General features: G+C 32.0%; 2 protein-coding genes across 3 annotated transcripts; both read left to right on the forward strand.

The window, feature by feature from the left end:
* Positions 1-9429: 9429 nt before the first annotated feature.
* LOC122595720 (BES1/BZR1 homolog protein 4-like) lies at positions 9430-12248 on the forward strand. 2 transcript variants are annotated; one of them, XM_043768148.1, is made up of 3 exons: positions 9431-9780; positions 11246-11991; positions 12066-12248. In XM_043768148.1, the coding sequence occupies exons 1-3, from the start codon at positions 9565-9567 to the stop codon at positions 12067-12069; spliced, it is 966 nt and encodes a 321-aa protein (XP_043624083.1). In that variant the 5' UTR covers positions 9431-9564; the 3' UTR covers positions 12070-12248. The 2 variants fall into 2 exon arrangements, with proteins under 2 accessions (XP_043624084.1, XP_043624083.1); XM_043768149.1 differs by having other exon boundaries at positions 9430-9780; positions 11246-12159.
* A 3939-nt stretch (positions 12249-16187) lies between these two features.
* LOC122598381 (carboxy-terminal domain RNA polymerase II polypeptide A small phosphatase 1) lies at positions 16188-17357 on the forward strand. The gene has a single exon (XM_043770974.1). The coding sequence runs from the start codon at positions 16231-16233 to the stop codon at positions 17161-17163; it is 933 nt and encodes a 310-aa protein (XP_043626909.1). The 5' UTR covers positions 16188-16230; the 3' UTR covers positions 17164-17357.
* The last annotated feature ends 1917 nt before the right edge of the window (positions 17358-19274 follow it).

A 19274-nucleotide genomic window follows, 5' to 3' on the forward strand; every position in this document is an offset into this window, starting at 1 on the left:
GTGTGTGTTTGGATTTGGAAGAAATATCAAGGGAATGAAATAATGTGTCAAATTACAATATTACCCCTCTACGTGTATTTTTCTTTTTAACATGGATCGTTGATCACTTTTGATCCAAGATCTGAGATGCAGCCCTTAAATTTCACCAAAATATAGTGTTCCGCTTGATCACAAACTCTTTTCATATGTGTGATCATTTGAAGTTAAAAGCTTTATATTATTAAACTCAGTAATCTCACCTTAACCAGTTGAACTGAAAATCATCGGTCGGCAATTAGCTTTATATCAATCATTAATTAAGATATATTTCTCTATATTTAATTGGGGCGTATGCAATGTGTTAGTAATATATAATGGAAGTCATGATCCAAGTAGAAGCAACGCGTGGGTCTCCTATGCACGTGCGACGTTTTTGTTTCGTGGAATATGATGGCTTTCCCACCCTGTCTATACAATTCACGTGCAAATGCTTTTCTCATATAATGTTTTGATTCTCATTTTTTAGTTAACATGCTTCCAATTTTAGTGGGTCATAAAATAGATTGATTACTCGTTTGTTTTATACATAAACAGATAATGTTCATGCATTTAGTAAAGGTTATTTGAATATTTATATTTTCGTGTACTTATTTATATATAAAGTGTATTAGCCGCATTCTGTTATTTTTGTTTATTTATTTATTTATTTTTGTATCTTAAGTAAAAACATGTTAATTGGGGACAGGTGATAGATTTGGGAGATTTGAAACATGTTATAAGTTAACGTTGTTTGTTTTCAAAAGAAAAATACTAAAAGAGGCAAATTAATTCTGTCTATTGCTCGTTTTTATGTAGTTGATAAATAGAACAAAATACATATTTTGAGTATAAGTATAGGAAGAAGCAAAGTTAATAGGGGGCTAAAAAGGAGTTTGGCGATCCTGTCCTAATTAGCCTAAGTTCTTTAGTAAGTTCGGGTCATAGCGTGACCAATTTCACAAATTAATTACTTGTTCAATTGCATTTTACTCAAACAAACCATCACTCCAAATACAAACAAAAGCGATAGCAAAAATTATCAAGTATCATATTTGAGACGCTAAAATATCAAAATGCTGATTATTAACCATTTTTGTTTGTCTTTGTTACTCATCTACAACTTGATTCATCATATTGACATGCCAAAATATAGTATATATCTTTTGTAACCAATTATTATTCATTTTTATATGATTATGTCATGAAATTATATTATAAGATCACATATAGAAATCAAAGTTGGACTTTAACGTATTTGCACAATTAATGCCAGCATACTTTCATTGTAAACATTATGTTAATTTGATTTATCACAAAGTGGGTGATAGAGTAAGAAACATGTGTTTTTGTTTGTTTATCAAGACCTTATAGATTTATATGTCTTTTTAAGCTAATACTCCGTAATATGGTTTGATCTTTAAAAAAATAAAGAAATTAAGAAAAGAAAAGCTATAACAAGGCAATTCACGGGCATTAAATAGCACATCTACAATCATATATTTAATCAGGGTTGCTATCGAGCAAAAGTCGCGTTTGATGCTAAGATAGGATAAAGAAATCTCTTCTCTTTCTTTTATATAAATAAAAGAAAATTATGATAACGTCATCTTTATTAAAGGAAAACCTACTTGTCATTGTAAGATATTTTCTTACTAATTATTTGTTTTTATTTAATTAATTTATGACATCATATCTAATTAAATTTTGATTTTCTATTCCTTCATTAAATATTTTCACTTTTAAATATTTTAATTTGCTACATATGAATGGGTTACATGCTTTCTTTTAAGTTCTATATATATATTTTTTTTACAAACATTTTTCGATAAATTAAAATAAAAAATTTTTTATCTGCCTGCGTAATACGCGGGTTACCAAGCTAGTTAATGCAATAATAGAAGACTAGCTCTTTTTGTACTTTTATAAATCTCTTTTTTGATTTTTGTTTTATTGCGATTTGTTGAGTTCTATTAACAAAAGATGATTGTCATTTTATTTTTTTTATGTTTAACTTTTCTATAAATGTCAGAAGAAAGATTTTCGAAACCCTTTATACATAAAAGATCGTTAAATAACTTCCACCTCCAATATTGTCCAACATATGTCATGCAAGGTATTAATGGTGCTATAATCACAACCAAATTGTATAAGGTGTTGTTTTGTCAGTATAAGAATAACATTTTGTTTAATTTTGCTTTAGTATATGTTTTATCAAAATATAGCTTGGATATATATTTTTGACTATATTTTTTTAATAATTTAAATAATCCGTGTGTCGGTGCCCTTAGTACTTAGAAAACACGTTCTTTTTTGGGAAAACCAATTTGTGTATATGTATTATGTAACTTCTGACCAGCTACTATTGTATGAAAAAATTTTTAGTCAGATTCATTGTATGTAAGTAACCTGTTTAAACTGAATGAATCGTGTAAACAAGCTGATGTGGAGGTTTCTCATTGGACCATGTATCAGATGTCCTGGTGGTGTCACGTTGATTTCTTACACGATTCGTTCAGTTTTAGCAGGTTACTTACATACAATGAACCCGACTAAAGTTTCTTTCATACAATAGTAGTTGGTCACAAGTTACATACACATACACAGATACTTTTCCTTTTTTTTATATAGTTATGTAACTTTCATTTAATAAGTTTGACTACATTTTTAGTTGTTTATTCTATGTTAGATTTTAGAATATTTACCGTTATATTACAAGTTTACACTATATTTTTTTATACAACGTTTATTACACTACAACACATTTGTCATTTGTATGTACTTTTATGCATTTTTAAAAATTGCGTATTTATTGTAGTGTCATTGTCATTCTAGAATCATATATTATGTTACATCTTCAAAATTTTGATGATTCACAAAATTCATATTTTCAAGCCTTCCAAATACAAGAGCTAGATTGTGGTAACCGTTTGTCAAACATGGCTACTACAAACGGCAAGTTATTACAATAACTTCGTAATATTTTTAATTGAAAGTGATTGTATTATTTCATGTTCAAAACGAAAAATACCTCATTTGTTATTTGTAGACCTATATTTAACAAACTTGATATAAATAAGAACGTAATGCATCATCTCCGATCCACTTTGATCGTTCGTTCAATTGATTTAACAAAGGAGCCTATACGGTAATACCCACAATTTAGTGTGTTTTCAAGGGACTTATTGGGTTTACTCATTGCTTTTCATCGAAAAACTGTTGCCATAAGCAACGTCTTGTCGTTTGTCATCGTTTAGCCTACAATGTTAGTTTGATAATCAATTTTAAACTGTTGACGTGGAACTGATGTTACAAATCGTTAATTTTTTTATAAATTTATAATAATAGCTAGAAAATTATTTTTTATATAAAAAATAAAGGATGAGGAAGTGTTACCTGTGTCAGTTTGACAATCAATTATTTAAAGTGTTGACGTGAAATTGATGTTACAAAACCGACGAGCTTAGGCCTGTCATTGGGAGTGGTGTTACACTCATATCAATTGTAATTTGTAAGTCATGTAACTAAGAGAATTCGAATGTGGTTGTAAATTAAAACTAAAATGAAAGCCAGAAAGGAAGTAAAAATGATGTTGTTGCTTAAACTTGATGGAACAAAATACCTAATTATTGGTAATTTTTTTAAAAATCTATCACAATCTATAAAAGATATTCATGTTCAGTTTCAACTTGAAAAACAATTAATTTAGACTATGCAGAGTAGCTGTTCCATCACCATTTTTTCTGCCGGAACGCCCCATATCGGGCCCGGGGGACGTTCCCGTTGGAAAAAAGCGTGCCCGTTTCATTTCTAACGCGAGCGCCCTTTTTGTCTTGTAGCCTGCATCTTACCGTTGGTTGTATTGGGCTTTGAATATATATGTTTTTTTTCCTTAAATCTACTATATATATTTGTCTATCTAGTCTATACATATATATCCAACACCATATATCTACGTATGTATATATATATATATACATCTTCCTCTCTTCTTTCTTGTACATCAAATATTTATAGTTTTCACCAGATGGATTCCGATGAATCATATCAGTCTTTTAATGGGTCGGCCGATTGCGAAGACGTGGTCGATCGTGTGGTTATGAGAGTCGTTTAACTAGTCAGACGGCGTGTTGCGGCGCGACCCACCCCAACTATTCATCGAAGGTACCAGTTGATCGTGATCATATTGAAGCACACCATCGTTTGATTCGTGACTACTTTGCAATGAACCGAGATACAACGCGAGAGATTTTACAGACGTTTTCGTATGAGTAAGTATTTATTTCAGCGGATAGTCGGTGACTTGGAGGCAAGGTATACATATTTCCAGACCAGATATGACAGTGTAGGGGAAGAGGTTTCGCCAGGATACAAAAGTGTACATCTGCAATTCGTCAACTGGCATACGACGTGAATAGTGACTTTCTTGACGAGTACTTGTAGATGTTTGAGAGAACATCAATGGAATCATGTCTACAATTTTGTATTGGTAATTGTTTTTAAAATACTTATATATATATTTACATATCTAAAATACGTATATATAGTTACAATTTTATTTTCATTTATTATAAATAGGTATACAGGAAATTTACGGAGCAACATACTTACGGATACAACCTCCGACAGATCTGCAACGTATATACGATGTCCATGAACAAGTTCATGGTTTTCCCGGTATGATTGGTAGTATAGATTGCATGCATTTCCCGTGAGAGATATGTCCGGCGGCATGACGAGATACTCACACAAGCGGGCACATAGGTAGACCGTTGTTGATACTCCAAGTTGTTGCCTCCTACAATATATGGATTTTGCCTACGTACTTTGTACATTGCAGGTCACACAACGACATCAATGTGTTCGAATCATCACCAATTCTTGAAGAAATTATAAATGGTTTGGCACATACAGATAAATGTTTAATTATATTAAACTGTTTTACTTGGACTGCTTATTTGGATGTTAACTTATATTGGTTACTTGCAGCACCCTTTTGGGCAAACGGAAAATATTACGATAAGGGATACTATTTGGGCAAGGACATCTAACCGGAATATGCAACATTTGTGAAAATTTTTACCGACCCGGTTGATGAAAAAAGAAAACATTTTAAGAAAAAAACTAGAGGTAGCACGTAAGGCTATAGAACGGGCTTTTGGTATGCTTAAAAAACGATAGAAAGTTCTTAAACATCCGACAATATATTGGGACAAAAAAGCTATTCATGACGCTTGTTATGCTTGTATTGTTTTACATAACATGGTCTTGGAGGATGAAGAGTCGAAGACAAGGCCATATGCCAAGATTACAACAACCAAGAACCGAGTCTAGACTCGAATTATTGGACGCAACAAACTCCAATGGAAGTTCAAGTCCAAAATCAAACTGCCGTAAAAAATCGTTAAACTCACAACATGCTGACGACGGATTTGGTTGACCATCTGTGGTCGACTACACCACATGACTTAGAGCCTCCAGTAGATCCCCACATAGATCTCGGACAATATGTTAGCACTGACGAAGGTGAATGGTGTTTTTACATATTATATTCATTTTCTTTAGTGTGATGTGTATTTAAATAAATAAAAAGTGTTATGTTTTATTTAGTTTATTTATATATAATAATTATTATATAAAAATGGGAATGTCCTATTGTAGAATGCTCCACTTTAAAGGAATAGGAGAATGCCGTCCTTTTTATTGATTGGATATCACATGACATGTTTTGATATGAGGAGTATTCACTAATATTGAACTCCTCATAGTCTTACGGACCGACGTACTGATATACATAGCAGAAAAAATACACATACATAGTTAGAAACAAATCTACAGGGATATTCATTTAGAATTCACATTCGTTTATCAAAACTATCATCAATGAACATTGAAATTTGCCTCGATAAATTGAACATTTATATATAATAATAATTATATAAAAATGGGAATGTCCTATTGTAGAATGCTCCACTTTAAAGGAATAGGAGAATGCCGTCCTTTTTATTGATTGGATGTCACATGACATGTTTTGATATGAGGAGCATTCACTAATATTGAACTCCTCATAGTCTTACGGACCGACGTACTGATATACATAGCAGAAAAAATACACATACATATAGAAACAAATCTACAGGGATATTCATTTAGAATTCACATTCACTTGTCAAAACTATCATCAATGAACATTGAAATTTGCCTCGATAAATTGAACATATGAACCTTAGGCATTTTCCTTTTCAAATTTTTTATTTTAACAGCAAATGTTCCTATCTATAGTATACTATAAAGCAAATTATTTTTGATTTTCAATATTTAACTTAAAATTTTAATATTGATTTTAAGTTTTTTTTGACAAGTGAATTTTACCTCAGACGCGTATGATGTGTATTAATCGCACAACGAAATGGTCCCGCACTAAGCGGATCTTAAATAGTCTTTCTCACCATACCACCTCCTTAATTGGAAAATACCGTTGAGAAGAACCTACCAAGGCTCGAACTCGAGACCTTGGAGTGAACTCCCCCGGGGCCCCGCATAGCTGTTTTAGTGAAACACCCCTGGCCACTGGGTTTAACCCAGTGGTACACATTTTAATTCATGATGTACCATACATTATAGCCACATTAAATCAATAACTTCCACTACTCACTGGCGCCATCGCCACCACCACCTATCTCCGCCGCTGCCGCCGCCGTCATTACATCACCACCTTGCTGTCACTTCATTTACCGCCACAACGTGTGAGTACTTTTCTTTCGTTTCTAATTAAATACTCAATATTAATAAATTCAGCAATGACATGAAATAAACTCCGTTCTTCCACTAAGGAAAACGTACCTATCGTCTATGGATTAAGATCCTTTAAAGTTAAAAAAATAATTTTACTAGTAAAGTTAGAATGATCTTGACCTTTGAATTAAATTTAAAGGTTAAGATTCAAAAATAATTTTTAAATTTTGACCTTTAATTTTAATTCAAGAATCAAAATTCTCAACTTTACTTTAGAGAATTCTTATCCATCATCAATAGCTATATTATAAAGTAAAACTCAATTTTGTTGAGTTTTAAACTTCAATTCATCCAAACCACATTAAAGCAAAACTTAATTTTGTTGAATTTTAAGTTTCAATTAATCTAAGATACATTAAATCAATAATAGATGGGGGATGAGAATATGAGGCTGTTAGGCACCTAAGTTAGATGAAAAATTCCTCACATATCTTTTTTTGAACCATAAAAATCACGGGGGCCCATACATTTGTTCAAAATATTTAAAAATTAGTATGTGAAAGGTTTTTCACCAAAGTTGAGTGCATAACAGCCTCATATTCACTTTTCCCATAATATATATATATATATATATACCTAGGTTTTAGGTAAAATAAAACAAGTATTAAAGTAGAACAAATAAAATAATAGGTTTTCTTTCACTGAAGATCACCGTGCATCATGAAAATTATCATGCATCAATTGCTTCGTGAATGTTCGTGCATCAGTTAAATCATGATTTAAGGGTTAAGATCTTGTCTCATTTGTTTTACTTTAATAATTGTTTTTACAATAGCCAACTTTTATATACTTATTTTTTTTTTAACATTCAGTCGGCATACAACATTGGGGAAACCTCACCGTATAATAGTGAAGCCTTGCATGTACCTTAGACAACGAGATATTGACCATGAGCCATTACAAGTATTTAGAGGGAAAAACTCCAAGGTTTTGCCATTCTTAAGGATCGAACTTAAGACCTTGGGTAAAACCGAAAATGCTTTTGACCAGTTGTACTAGCCACTAAAAGTGTCATATATTTTAAAGAACACATAAAATACAATCAATGTACTGAACATTTTTTTATGACACTTTTAAAAAGTCGATACCTATTCTAGTTTTATAAAAATTTATATATTAATTTGGAGTAATTATGTGTGTTTTTGAGACAAAAAAAAATATACAATCCCTAATCTTAATCTTATCTTAATATATATTTTAAGACAGTTGAACTAATAACTTATTAACCAATCAAATCGCTCAATATCATTAAATTGATTCTCGCTTATGTCATCATTTAGATTATAAAAAATCCTAATAATCATTATCCAAATATATTATTATATTAGTATTTATATTAATTTGTAAAAAAAGTCTCATTAATTTACATTTTTCTTTTTTTCCATCAATAATTTACACTTTTTAGCCCTGAATACTTAATTTATATTTATTTTTAGCCATCAACTTAAGATATTTTTTTAGAATTTACAATCATTTAATTAATTAAAAAAATTTCGACATATCATACGAAAAAAATATTTTAAAACCTAATGACTTATTAACAAAAATTAGATTAGATTTTTATAAATTATAAATATTAATATTTAGTTTTATATTTAATATAAACACATTTGAACTCTAGATACATATCCCAAACATTTGAACTCTATATACAACATCATTATCCTAAACACAATATGAATCACACACTATGGGACGATCACTTAAGAAAACACGAGTTACAACAAAGGGTTACTTGAATACTAAATCTAGATTGTGTATTAATGTTTAAAGTTACAGTTGTCACTCAAATCAAGAGTTCTAATTGTTATCAAATAATATAAAAATAATTCCAATTGTTATCTAATTATTATAGGACAAGTGATTGAAAATAAACATATGCGTGTTATGGGCCGTGTCATGATCAAATATATATATATTTGAATATCAACTACAGGATCACAAGTATGTCTATTTTTTAAATCTTAATTATCTTTCATAATAATACCACATTATGAGTACAATTGGTTTCAAAATATTCTATAATGAAGTAATTATTATAACATGTGCCTTGTCGAATGACTACGGTAAACAATTCCATCAATATGTCTCGGCTAATAATGACATTGACGAACCTATAATTATTGTACTACAACTTGCAAAATAAAACACTTAAAGCCGTATATTTTCAAAATTATAAGCTTTTATGACTTAAATGTATGAAAATCTAATATTAATAATATCGTAAACCCTGTGTCCAGTATTGTACACGAGTTTAAAATCTAATAATTTAATAAATTAAGTTTGAAAATGATAATATATGATGTAATAGGAAGAAAGTTACTAGAACATAAAAAATCAAACGTGGTACCGCCCTTTTGGGGAGGGAACGGAATACACACGAAACTATCCTTAAAACGACGTCGGATCGGACCACTTATTTTCCAAACGACTTTGTTTCTTTGAAAAGACTAAACACGTTCCACGTGCGCAGACCCCAATTTCCAGGATTCCCTTTTGAACCATTCAATGGCTTTTTCGTAATTAACCCCCAATTCCATGCCCACTTTCCCATCACTCTTTAATACAACAAACATATCATATGTCCATCATACATATACATATTCACATTCACAAATTAACCAAAACATAACACACACAAAAAAACACTTTGTTACATTTTTTTGTTTCATAATACTTGACTACATATATTGGATTATTATTATTATTATTAGTATTATCCGGCATATATTCCGATCATTTGGGTTGCCGGAGATGACGTCAGGGGCGAGATTGCCGACGTGGAAAGAAAGAGAGAATAACAAAAGGAGAGAAAGAAGAAGAAGAGCTATTGCGGCAAAGATATTTTCGGGACTTAGAGTTTATGGTAATTATAAGTTGCCAAAACATTGTGATAATAATGAAGTTTTGAAAGCCCTTTGTAATGAAGCTGGTTGGATTGTTGAAGATGATGGTACTACTTATCGTAAGGTATATACATATACATATCATCTATATCTATATATCTATATTTCTAATAAGTATGATCAAACAATATGAAGTTAGTTTTTTTTTTGTGTGTGAATGATTTGACTATAGTTAGTTGACTTATGGAACATTTTTAAGGTGGTTTAGTGGTAAGACGTCTGACCCGGGTTTAAAGATCTCATAGGAAACCCGGGTTGAAAACATTGATAGGTAAAAATTGTGTCTGAAAACAACTATGCAAATACTGTTAGACCGTGTACATCTGAGTTAAAAACCCGACTTTACTCGGATAGTCTGAACATGGATCCTAACATTTTTGATATATATTTTTTTATTTATATATGTGGCCGGCCTTCCTATGTTGATATATTTTTGTTTATGTTATTAAGCTAAAAAGTTTGACTCATTTTTATGGGATTTTTTTTTATATAAAGCAGGATCTTGATGATAAGTTTTTAGATATACATTGTAGAAAGGCGTAGCCAAGTGTAATTACACTATGACTTTTCACTTTTATAGTTATTGAAGGTCTAGTACAATTTGACATTTTCATCCGTGACTAATATATAAACTTTCCGTTATAAATGAGGGAAATTATTGATTTCTCACATCCTAACATTTGTACTATATATGATGATACGTATATTGATTGATGTATAACACTTTGTGATAGACCCATGTAAAGCGGTATATATAGAGCAATTTGTGATTAACAACAAATGATAGTATGGACTATTTCATTTAACGACTTGTTTTATTTACCGGGTTTAAATTATCAATAGTGTGAAATGAATGATTGGATTAAAAGTATAAGGTGATGTTTGCTTGGGACTTAATAAACTCAGTCATGACTTAATCAAAGATACTTAATCCATTAAGTCATCAAAAGTATTTGTTTTTTGACTTAATAAACAAAAAAACAAATGTATTGACTTAATCCATACAGACGTTATTTATCTATTCAGTTACTTATCAATTTAGTTACTTAATGGTTAAAAAAACAAACAAGCCTGTCTTCAAATAAATTGTCTTGTGAAAAAATAACACTTCAAAATTGTTCTTTGCTTTCTTTTTATGGTGAATAATGTATGTGTATGTGATATTCTTTTGGTTGGTTATATGACTTATATAGTTATATCTAATGAAGTTGGACTTGGACCTACACTTTTTACTTCTAGGATTTCAACTGTTGCAGTGTTGCCATGATTTTTCTCCACTTTCATGATTTCTTATCTTTTGTATCTTAACTTTGATTACTATCTTTATGTTTTGATTTTGGGAAAAGGTAAGATCTCAAATCTTTGGTCTTTATACTAATTAATTATACAACTTATTAATAGTCAAACTAGTAAAATAATTCTGGTTACTCTGCATACATTTTGATTCTGTATTAACATTATCTGCTTATTGTTAATTTTCATGGTTGTTTCATTGTCACAATTCTAATTTCATCTTTTCATCTCTGCAGGGTTGTAAACCTGCAGTAGAACGTGCGGAAACCATGGGTGGATCGGCGTCAGCTAGTCCATGTTCATCGTACCAACCAAGTCCAAACGCATCTTCCTATAATTTTAGCCCGACATCATCATCTATTCCTAGCCCGGTTTCAACCCTTTACGCATCTAATAACCCTGACCCGAATTCTCTTATCCCATGGCTAAAGAACCTCTCATCTAATCCTTCCTCTAAGTTCCCTCACCATGTTTACATACCCACCGGTTCCATTAGCGCCCCAGTCACCCCTCCCTTAAGTTCACCCACTTGTCAAACTCCAAGAATGACCGACTTTGATGATCAAACCAAATCCCCTGTTTGGGCCGGGCCGGGCCAACATTTTCCTTTCCTAGCATCTTCAACTCCACATAGTCCAGGGATCCAAACACCGACCGATTCAGGTTGGCTGTCAGGTGTCCAAACACCTCAAGAAGGTCCATCATCTCCCACATTTAGTCTTGTAGCCTCAAATCATCCATTTGGGTTCAAGGACCCATTATCGGGTCGAATGTGGACCCCAGGGCCAAGCGGGACGTGTTCTCCTGCGATCACAGGTAGTATTGAGCAAACAGCCGATATTCCAATGTCGGATGTGATTTCATCTGAGTTTGCTTTTGGTAGTAACATGAAAGGCATAGTGAAACCATGGGAAGGAGAAAGAATCCATGAGGAATGTGTTTCGGATGATCTTGAACTTACTCTAGGGAATCCGAGTACTAGGTAAGTCGAATCGTTTTATAAATATGATTACTTACAAGTAATGAAGTTAATTAGAAGTATTATTTTTTTTGCAGATAATGGTTGAATATAATGAATGTGAAGATATTGTTGTGAAACAAGATTAGATTTAGATATAATACAGAAGTTTGTACGTGTTGATTTCTTGTCTTTCATATTCTTATTTGATATTCATGATGAAAGGAGAGAAATATAATGGTAAATTTTATAAGTAGTTCCTGCCAGCAGGAGTTTTTCCATTTTATATTATTTTATTTCTTTATTAAATATTAATTTTGTCTTTTTTTTTTATAATACTACATTGGTTACAAATTCTATTTTGAAAGAGGCGTTTTATTGTAAAACGTATTAAAATAATTGTCCAATATAAGAACTAAATGAACATTAGTTAGTGATTTGTTTTTTTTATATAAATAATTGTCAAATATAAGAACTAAATGAACATTAGTTAGTGATTTGTTTATATATATATTGTCTCCAACTAAAATTAATAACAGAAATACAAAGATAAATGATAAAACTATGAATATGAATATATCTATTTGTTGTAAAGAAAGAAGAATATAAACAATTGGAAAAGTGGGAAATATGTATGTATGATCCACGAAGGGAGAGAGGGACATGGTGTTTTGGATCGGAGAAGACAAGTGGGGGACCGAAAATGGGAATGGACAGAGTTGTGTGTGTAAATGGAGCTTTTCACGTGGCCAAGTCTCTATAGTCGGGTCTTATTGTCCCCTCCTCTCATCTTGCATCCAAATCGATCCAGTTGTCACTATTGTTTCGTTAGTATATGTACATCTGTGTATAAGTATGAAATGAAGTAGTCTAAATACCGTTGAGCCCAAAGTTGTCGTTGAAAAGAAAGAAAAATATCAATTCACCGGTATGAAAATTGAAGCGTATATGGTTAAATTTATATACTTAGTTTATGTTACATTGCATTGTTTTTAATGTCAAAAGACCTTTATAGTAGCTTGACACTTACATATACCGAATTCTGTTTATGATATATGGAATGTTAGTCAGTTGATTGTTATTTGGGACTAGCGACCATGATGAGTTGTTAGTCATTTGACTTGTTTGTTGGGATTAGTTACTTGGACACTTATTTGTGTTGCTAGTCAACTGGATTGTGGATTGAGGCTCGTGACTTATAAACGTATATATGGATTGATAATCGTTGCTTGTCGGGTCTGATGACTTGGGAGGTGAAATGCAGGTCGTTAGCCGGTTTGCATAGACATAAGGGTACCTGGTTTGCACATAAATGTGCATGCTAGTGACGGGATTACACGATGTGGACCAAATAGCGTTAGTTTGACTTGCATATTTGATAGTTGAGCGATTAAATTGCTTGATTTATGCTATTGATTTATTGATTCAATTGATTGATCAATTCAGATTGCTTGATGGACTTAAACTGCTTGTTGGAATTGAATTATGTGATTATGTGTTATTGTGTGATCTTGTAACTCAATAATTTTTGCTTATTATTCAGTTCTTTACAATTTTCTTTGGGTGCAACTAGTTCAAAAGACAAGGCAAAAACTAGTTGAATTAGTTTGGTTTTGAATTGTAGTTGAATTGTGCCTGTGGCAGGGAACTTAAAGCTAAAAAAGGTAGCAATGATATTTTGATGTTAAATATTCCCAAGCCAAGCTCTTGAATCTTGATCAATCTCGCACAAAAATGGTGTCAAATGTGTCTTTTTGTCTTGAAATCAGGTTGGCAATCTTTTGGTTAAAATTTAATGAAAATAATGTTAATGAACTGGGCTTCCAAGTTGTTTTAACTTTTAACTAGTTTAGTAGTTTGTATGTTTTAGATAAAAATGGCATTTGGTGGCAACTGCCTTGACGCGTTGTTAACGAATGCGTTATGCATTTTGGGTTTCTAAGTGTAAACTAGTTTAAAAAATGTTGTGCGAATACTTGGGCCTAGGCCCGTCTGGTCGTTTTCGGTGAAAATTGAAAACGTAGCAAACTGCAATTAACAAATGGTAAATGTATGAAAATTTATATGGAAAAATGATCTGTATTGCAGACTTTACTTAAGCTTAAGTACTGCTATTTTACATAGTTCCCTGATTTTTACATAACATCCCCCTGAATGTTACAGAATCCTCCATACTTTACCTAAGATAGGTACTGCATGTTTTATCTAATCTTCCCCCTATTTATATTGATGTAATCTGCACATTTTGATAAATTTCAAAGCGATTTTAGCTTGTGTAATTAAGTTTCAGAGATCAAATGGTAAAATAAAAAAACATATTCTATCAAAAACCTACAAGACTGTAGGCATGATAAATCAATCGTTCTTACAATGATGTTGTAATTTTTTGTTGTCGAGATTTAAGGGATGTTTTATGTTGCGGTCGAATTGTATATGCATGTTATTGTTCAAATATACTTGTATCCACCTATCCCCCGCCCAAACTGAAGAGCAATTTGTAGGGTGAAGCACAATAATTTAGTCACCAAATCTTAGTTTCTAAAGGTGAAAATGTTTAAAGATTTCAAAATTCAAATCATAAGATCAAAAAATTTCCCTTTGTGGTCGTGAGGGTTCACCAGCTACCAATTTGGATAACTTGAAGAAAAGCTATTGATTACCTTCGATTAATCGGCTTGCAAATCAAGTCAAAAACGTAAGTTAACAAAAAAAAAAAAAAAGTAATAATAGGAAATCTATTTGTAAAGTTCAAAGATAATGATAAGAATGTCACAACTTAACCCATTTCTTTTTTGCTATTGTAAAATTTAAGTCAAGGTTCATATTCTTCAAAATTGAAGCTTACGCTAAAGAAAAAAAAACAAAATATAAACCTGTCAAAAACATCGATACAAATAAGAGAGTCTAAAATAAGGGATAATTACCCATAGTCCCATATAAACAAAAAAGGGGCCTCATTTTACAATTTAAACCAACTTTTTAAATCTCTCTGAAATAGACAAAATACCCGTGTGATTCATGTAAAAGACACACGGATTGTTTAAGCCAATCAGGATTTAACACGTGGCCACTAGTCTTACATACACCTACTCTCCCCCAACAACACATTTTCTTTTTCTCTTCACCTAAAACACAAACTATTTGCAGAAAAGAAACACCTTTTTTTATCTTCTTACTCCAAAAACATCACCTCCTTCATTGAATTAAACAACATTTATAAGTTTTTTGTGTTAATCTTTTATATCCTTCACTTTCTTAATTTTGCTCTCAACTATTGAATGTGAAAAACCTATGACATTGGTTATCATCTGATGACATGATATAAACAAGACTTAACTAAAAAGCATTAATTATAATATCATCCTGAAATAATAAGAAGAAAGATGCAGGCTCGATTAATATCATGTAGTCCATGATGGTAAGGGTTGTCAAAAACACTCTCCGTATCTATCGTCATCCTCTATTATTGTTCCAATGTGGAAAATCCATCAACCAAACAATAATCATCACATCCATGACCAACTATAAACATAATGACATATACAGTTTCAAAAATAAAGACACATGAGCATGATCAAGGAGATGCCAGCAATGCATATATAATCCAGAGGTTGGAAACCAAAAATGATCTATTGCTTGCAAACAAAATCCACTTGATAATAAAAGATGATTTTGTTGTTGTTTAATTGATTTAAGGAAGAGTTGTTTGAATTGTGATATTATCATCTTCATTTATTTAAAAATTTGTAAAGAGAAGATAAAAGAAGATGGGGTATTTAGAAAGAGAAGATGGAGAGTGACCCACATACCGAGTTCTGAAAACAATCCGTGTGTTTTCTACCTGTATCATAGGGTATATTGTTTATTTTAAAAAAGTTTTGAAAAGCTTGTATAAATTATAAAATGCCAACCTTATTTTGTTTATATAAGTTTTTCCCCTAAAATAAAGTAAGAGAATATCTCAAATTAAATGAAAGAATACATTGATTATCATTTATTTATTTAATACTCATCAAAGCGAGACATATAAAAGTTATCAAAAATACAAAAAAATATATTGACACAAAACAACTATCCCGCCTAAAACAATCAATTTTTAAAATCAATTTCCAGTTGTATCACTTTACTCTTTCCCATCTTGGTTTGGTACCGAACCTGGGACCTCCTTTCAGACCGTTACTCCGAACCTAACTTTTTAAAACCCCAAATAAAACCTCTCATTTCACAACTACTTCCAGAATCCCCAATTTTCACACACACAAAATGGTGTCCAAAATCAAGAACCCAAAAAGATCTCCGGCGAAACACACCCGTCACCGCCGCAAGAAAACACCCGTCAAATCCGCCACGAAAACCGCCTCGGTCGTAGTCTCGTCGATTAACAAATCGATCTACACTTGTCACCGTCGTCTCGTTAAAATCTTTTCAAAAATCGTTAAAATCGCAACTCCAAAGAGAAAATCGTCTGCCAGAAAAGGCTACAAAGTATTGAAAAGTTACCCAATTGATTTAAACGACGAAAAAGTTCGTCGATCTTTGTTTCAAGAACCACTAATTCCGCTTCCTCCAATAAAAACCCAGAATCAAAAAACCGTCTTTCTTGATCTTGATGAGACGTTGATTCATTCGGTACCTATCACGAGCCTTATTCGTCCAAGAAACTTTGATTTCGTAGTGAAACCGTTGTTAGATGGAGAAAGGGTGGATTTTTATGTACTAAAACGTCCTTTTGTTGACGATTTTCTTGAATTTTTAAGTCAAAATGGTTATGAAATCGTGGTTTTTACCGCGGGGATTCAAGAATACGCGTCGTTGGTATTAGATAAATTGGATAAAAAGGGTTTGATTTCGTATAGATTGTATCGGGATTCTTGTAAGGAATATGATGGAAAGTTTGTTAAAGATTTGTCGGGTTTAGGAAGGGATTTGAAGAATGCGGTTATTGTTGATGATAACCCAAATTCGTTTAGTTTGCAGCCGGAAAACGCTATCCAAATTAGGCCGTTTGTTGATAATCTTGAGGATATCGAGTTGAAGAAATTGATGGATGGGTTTTTTGATAAATGTAATGAGTTTGAAGATTTAAGAGACGCTTTGAAAAAGTATGATAATTTTGGGAATTTGAAATGTGAGGAATTGATTGAGGATTGTGGAAATTCTGAGAATTTGAACTTTCAAGCTCTTGTTGAAGTTTGAATTATAGTTTCGTGTTTCGGTTTACTTGTTTTTTTTGTTTTTTTTTTTTTTCGTTTCGAGGTTTTTATAGTGTTAAAGTGTCGTTTTTAAGAGTTTACTTGAATGATGTTCGATAGTTATATCTGAGAGGAATGAAAAAGTAGAAGTGTAATTGGCGATTACATATGTAATAAAAATGATGATAATTTTGCATATGTAGAAATAGTATGAATTTTTTGGTCTGCATCTTGGGTTTGAAATAAGTTCTGTCATACCAAGAAATGCCAATTTCATCAAGTTTACACGCAACAGATCGTGTAAACATAAGGAAGTCGGGAAAAGGAGATGAATAAATAAGCGAAGAGCTTATGCAAAGTCTGCACACAGGTTGGAAGTGTAATAAGCAGGTGTATATGTGTTCAAAATCGCTTGTTGCAGACTTTGCATAAGCCCTTCTAATAGCGAAAACACAGCTATTAGTGTGTTTTCGCTTTATATTAACAGAAAAAAAACAGACGTATTGTTAAGCCATCTGACTGCTTCTTGTATAAAATAAGTAAAGTTCATTAACAGGGTTGCATAATAAGTCTGTTGTATGCAAATCTATGTCTCTCTCAGTGGGATTGTTTCCATAACTTGACCTCATGATCTTCTCTTCAATAATGCATGACTTAACCAATTTCTTCAAGTCTTAACCCCAAGTAGAAGCTTTTTGAAATTCGAGGCCCTTCTCATACTCGTATGTGTTGTTTGGCAAAGAGCTTATATGATAGCGTTTACGAATTACACTTAAGTGTACATGAATCATCATCATCATCATCATCAAAAATCAGCCATATCATTATGTTTACTTGTACCAAGTCATGTAAAGGAAATTGCGAAAAACAGATGAATAAATAAGTGACGAGCTTCTGCAAAACAAGCGGGTGTGTAAAATCTGAAGACTTACTGGAAGTAAAATAAGCCGCTGTGTATATGATCATAATCGCTTATAGCAGTGGTAGTCTGGTATATAACCATTCAAGTTACATCGGAAAGTACTTGGACAAACCCATTTAATCATACATTGATTCCTGACTATGCGTTATAATGTAGTCATTTAATCATACATGTAAGAATGGTTTTGATTATAATGAATGTCATAAATGTGTTATGAATTGACTATGCTTTATAACATGTCGACTACATCCAACTTTTACTCACAATTTGGAGACAGATGATTACAATGTCATGGAGGCTTCAAGAGATGAAGTCCCAAAACCCAGTTTGAATTGTTTGGCTACTTATTTTGAACATACAAATTTCGTCTTAAACCACCTAATATGTATTTCAATTGTCTCCAATGAGATTTGAACCCACAACTTTTCGATCAATAGGACACCTGACGGCTGAAACCTCAATACAGCTAGGCAATATATGCCCTTTGGTATTGTTTGGCTATTAGTTGTGTTTTCGTAAGTAAATTACATACAGTACTCATTACAGGGTTAAAGAATAAGTCTGTAAAATGCAACTCTCTTTCTCAATGGTATTGTTTCCATTATTCCATCTCATGATCTTTTTTTTCAATAATGAACAACTTAACCAATTTCTTCAAGTCTTACCCCCAAAGTAGACAGTGTTATGAAATTCGAGGTTCTTCTCGTAATCGTTTGAACAATTGATAAACAGACTCTAGCAAAGAGCTTATAGTAGTGTTTCCTGATGGCAGTTAAGTACATGAACCATTATCATCTTCAAAAATCAGCCATATCAAATTACTTATACAAAAATTGCACACGAAAGATATCTCAACTACAGCCGATATCCCAGAAAGCACATACAAGGTGCAGTTTTATTAGAAGGCTAAAACGTTGTACTGAAATTCCATTCATAGATTGTAAAATCGAGTTTTTAGAATACTTCCCAAGGTTTTGCCATCTATGATCACGGGTAATGATCAATCCTCCTAATTGTTTAGCCTAAAAATCATCCTAATTAATAGAATCGTGACATGTGAAAAATCAAGGGGTAAGATTAGGAAAAAGAATTAGTGGATTATATGTGTTAACAAGTTGATATATTAGGAGGATTTTTAGAAAAATTTATCATTTTCTTTATTACTAGGTTAAAGTAAAAATAGTAGGAAAAAA

This window comes from Erigeron canadensis, chromosome 4 (assembly GCF_010389155.1).
Source record: "Erigeron canadensis isolate Cc75 chromosome 4, C_canadensis_v1, whole genome shotgun sequence".
NCBI lineage: Eukaryota > Viridiplantae > Streptophyta > Magnoliopsida > Asterales > Asteraceae > Erigeron > Erigeron canadensis.

What these genes read in the sequence shown, in the direction of transcription:
- LOC122595720 (XM_043768149.1), top strand. Translation starts at nt 9,565, where the DNA reads ATGACGTCAGGGGCGAGATTGCCGACGTGGAAAGAAAGAGAGAATAAC. An exon ending in ATGGTACTACTTATCGTAAG is followed by an intron (nt 9,781 to 11,245) that starts GTATATACATAT and finishes TCATCTCTGCAG; the next exon opens with GGTTGTAAACCTGCAGTAGA.
- LOC122598381 (XM_043770974.1), top strand. Translation starts at nt 16,231, where the DNA reads ATGGTGTCCAAAATCAAGAACCCAAAAAGATCTCCGGCGAAACACACC.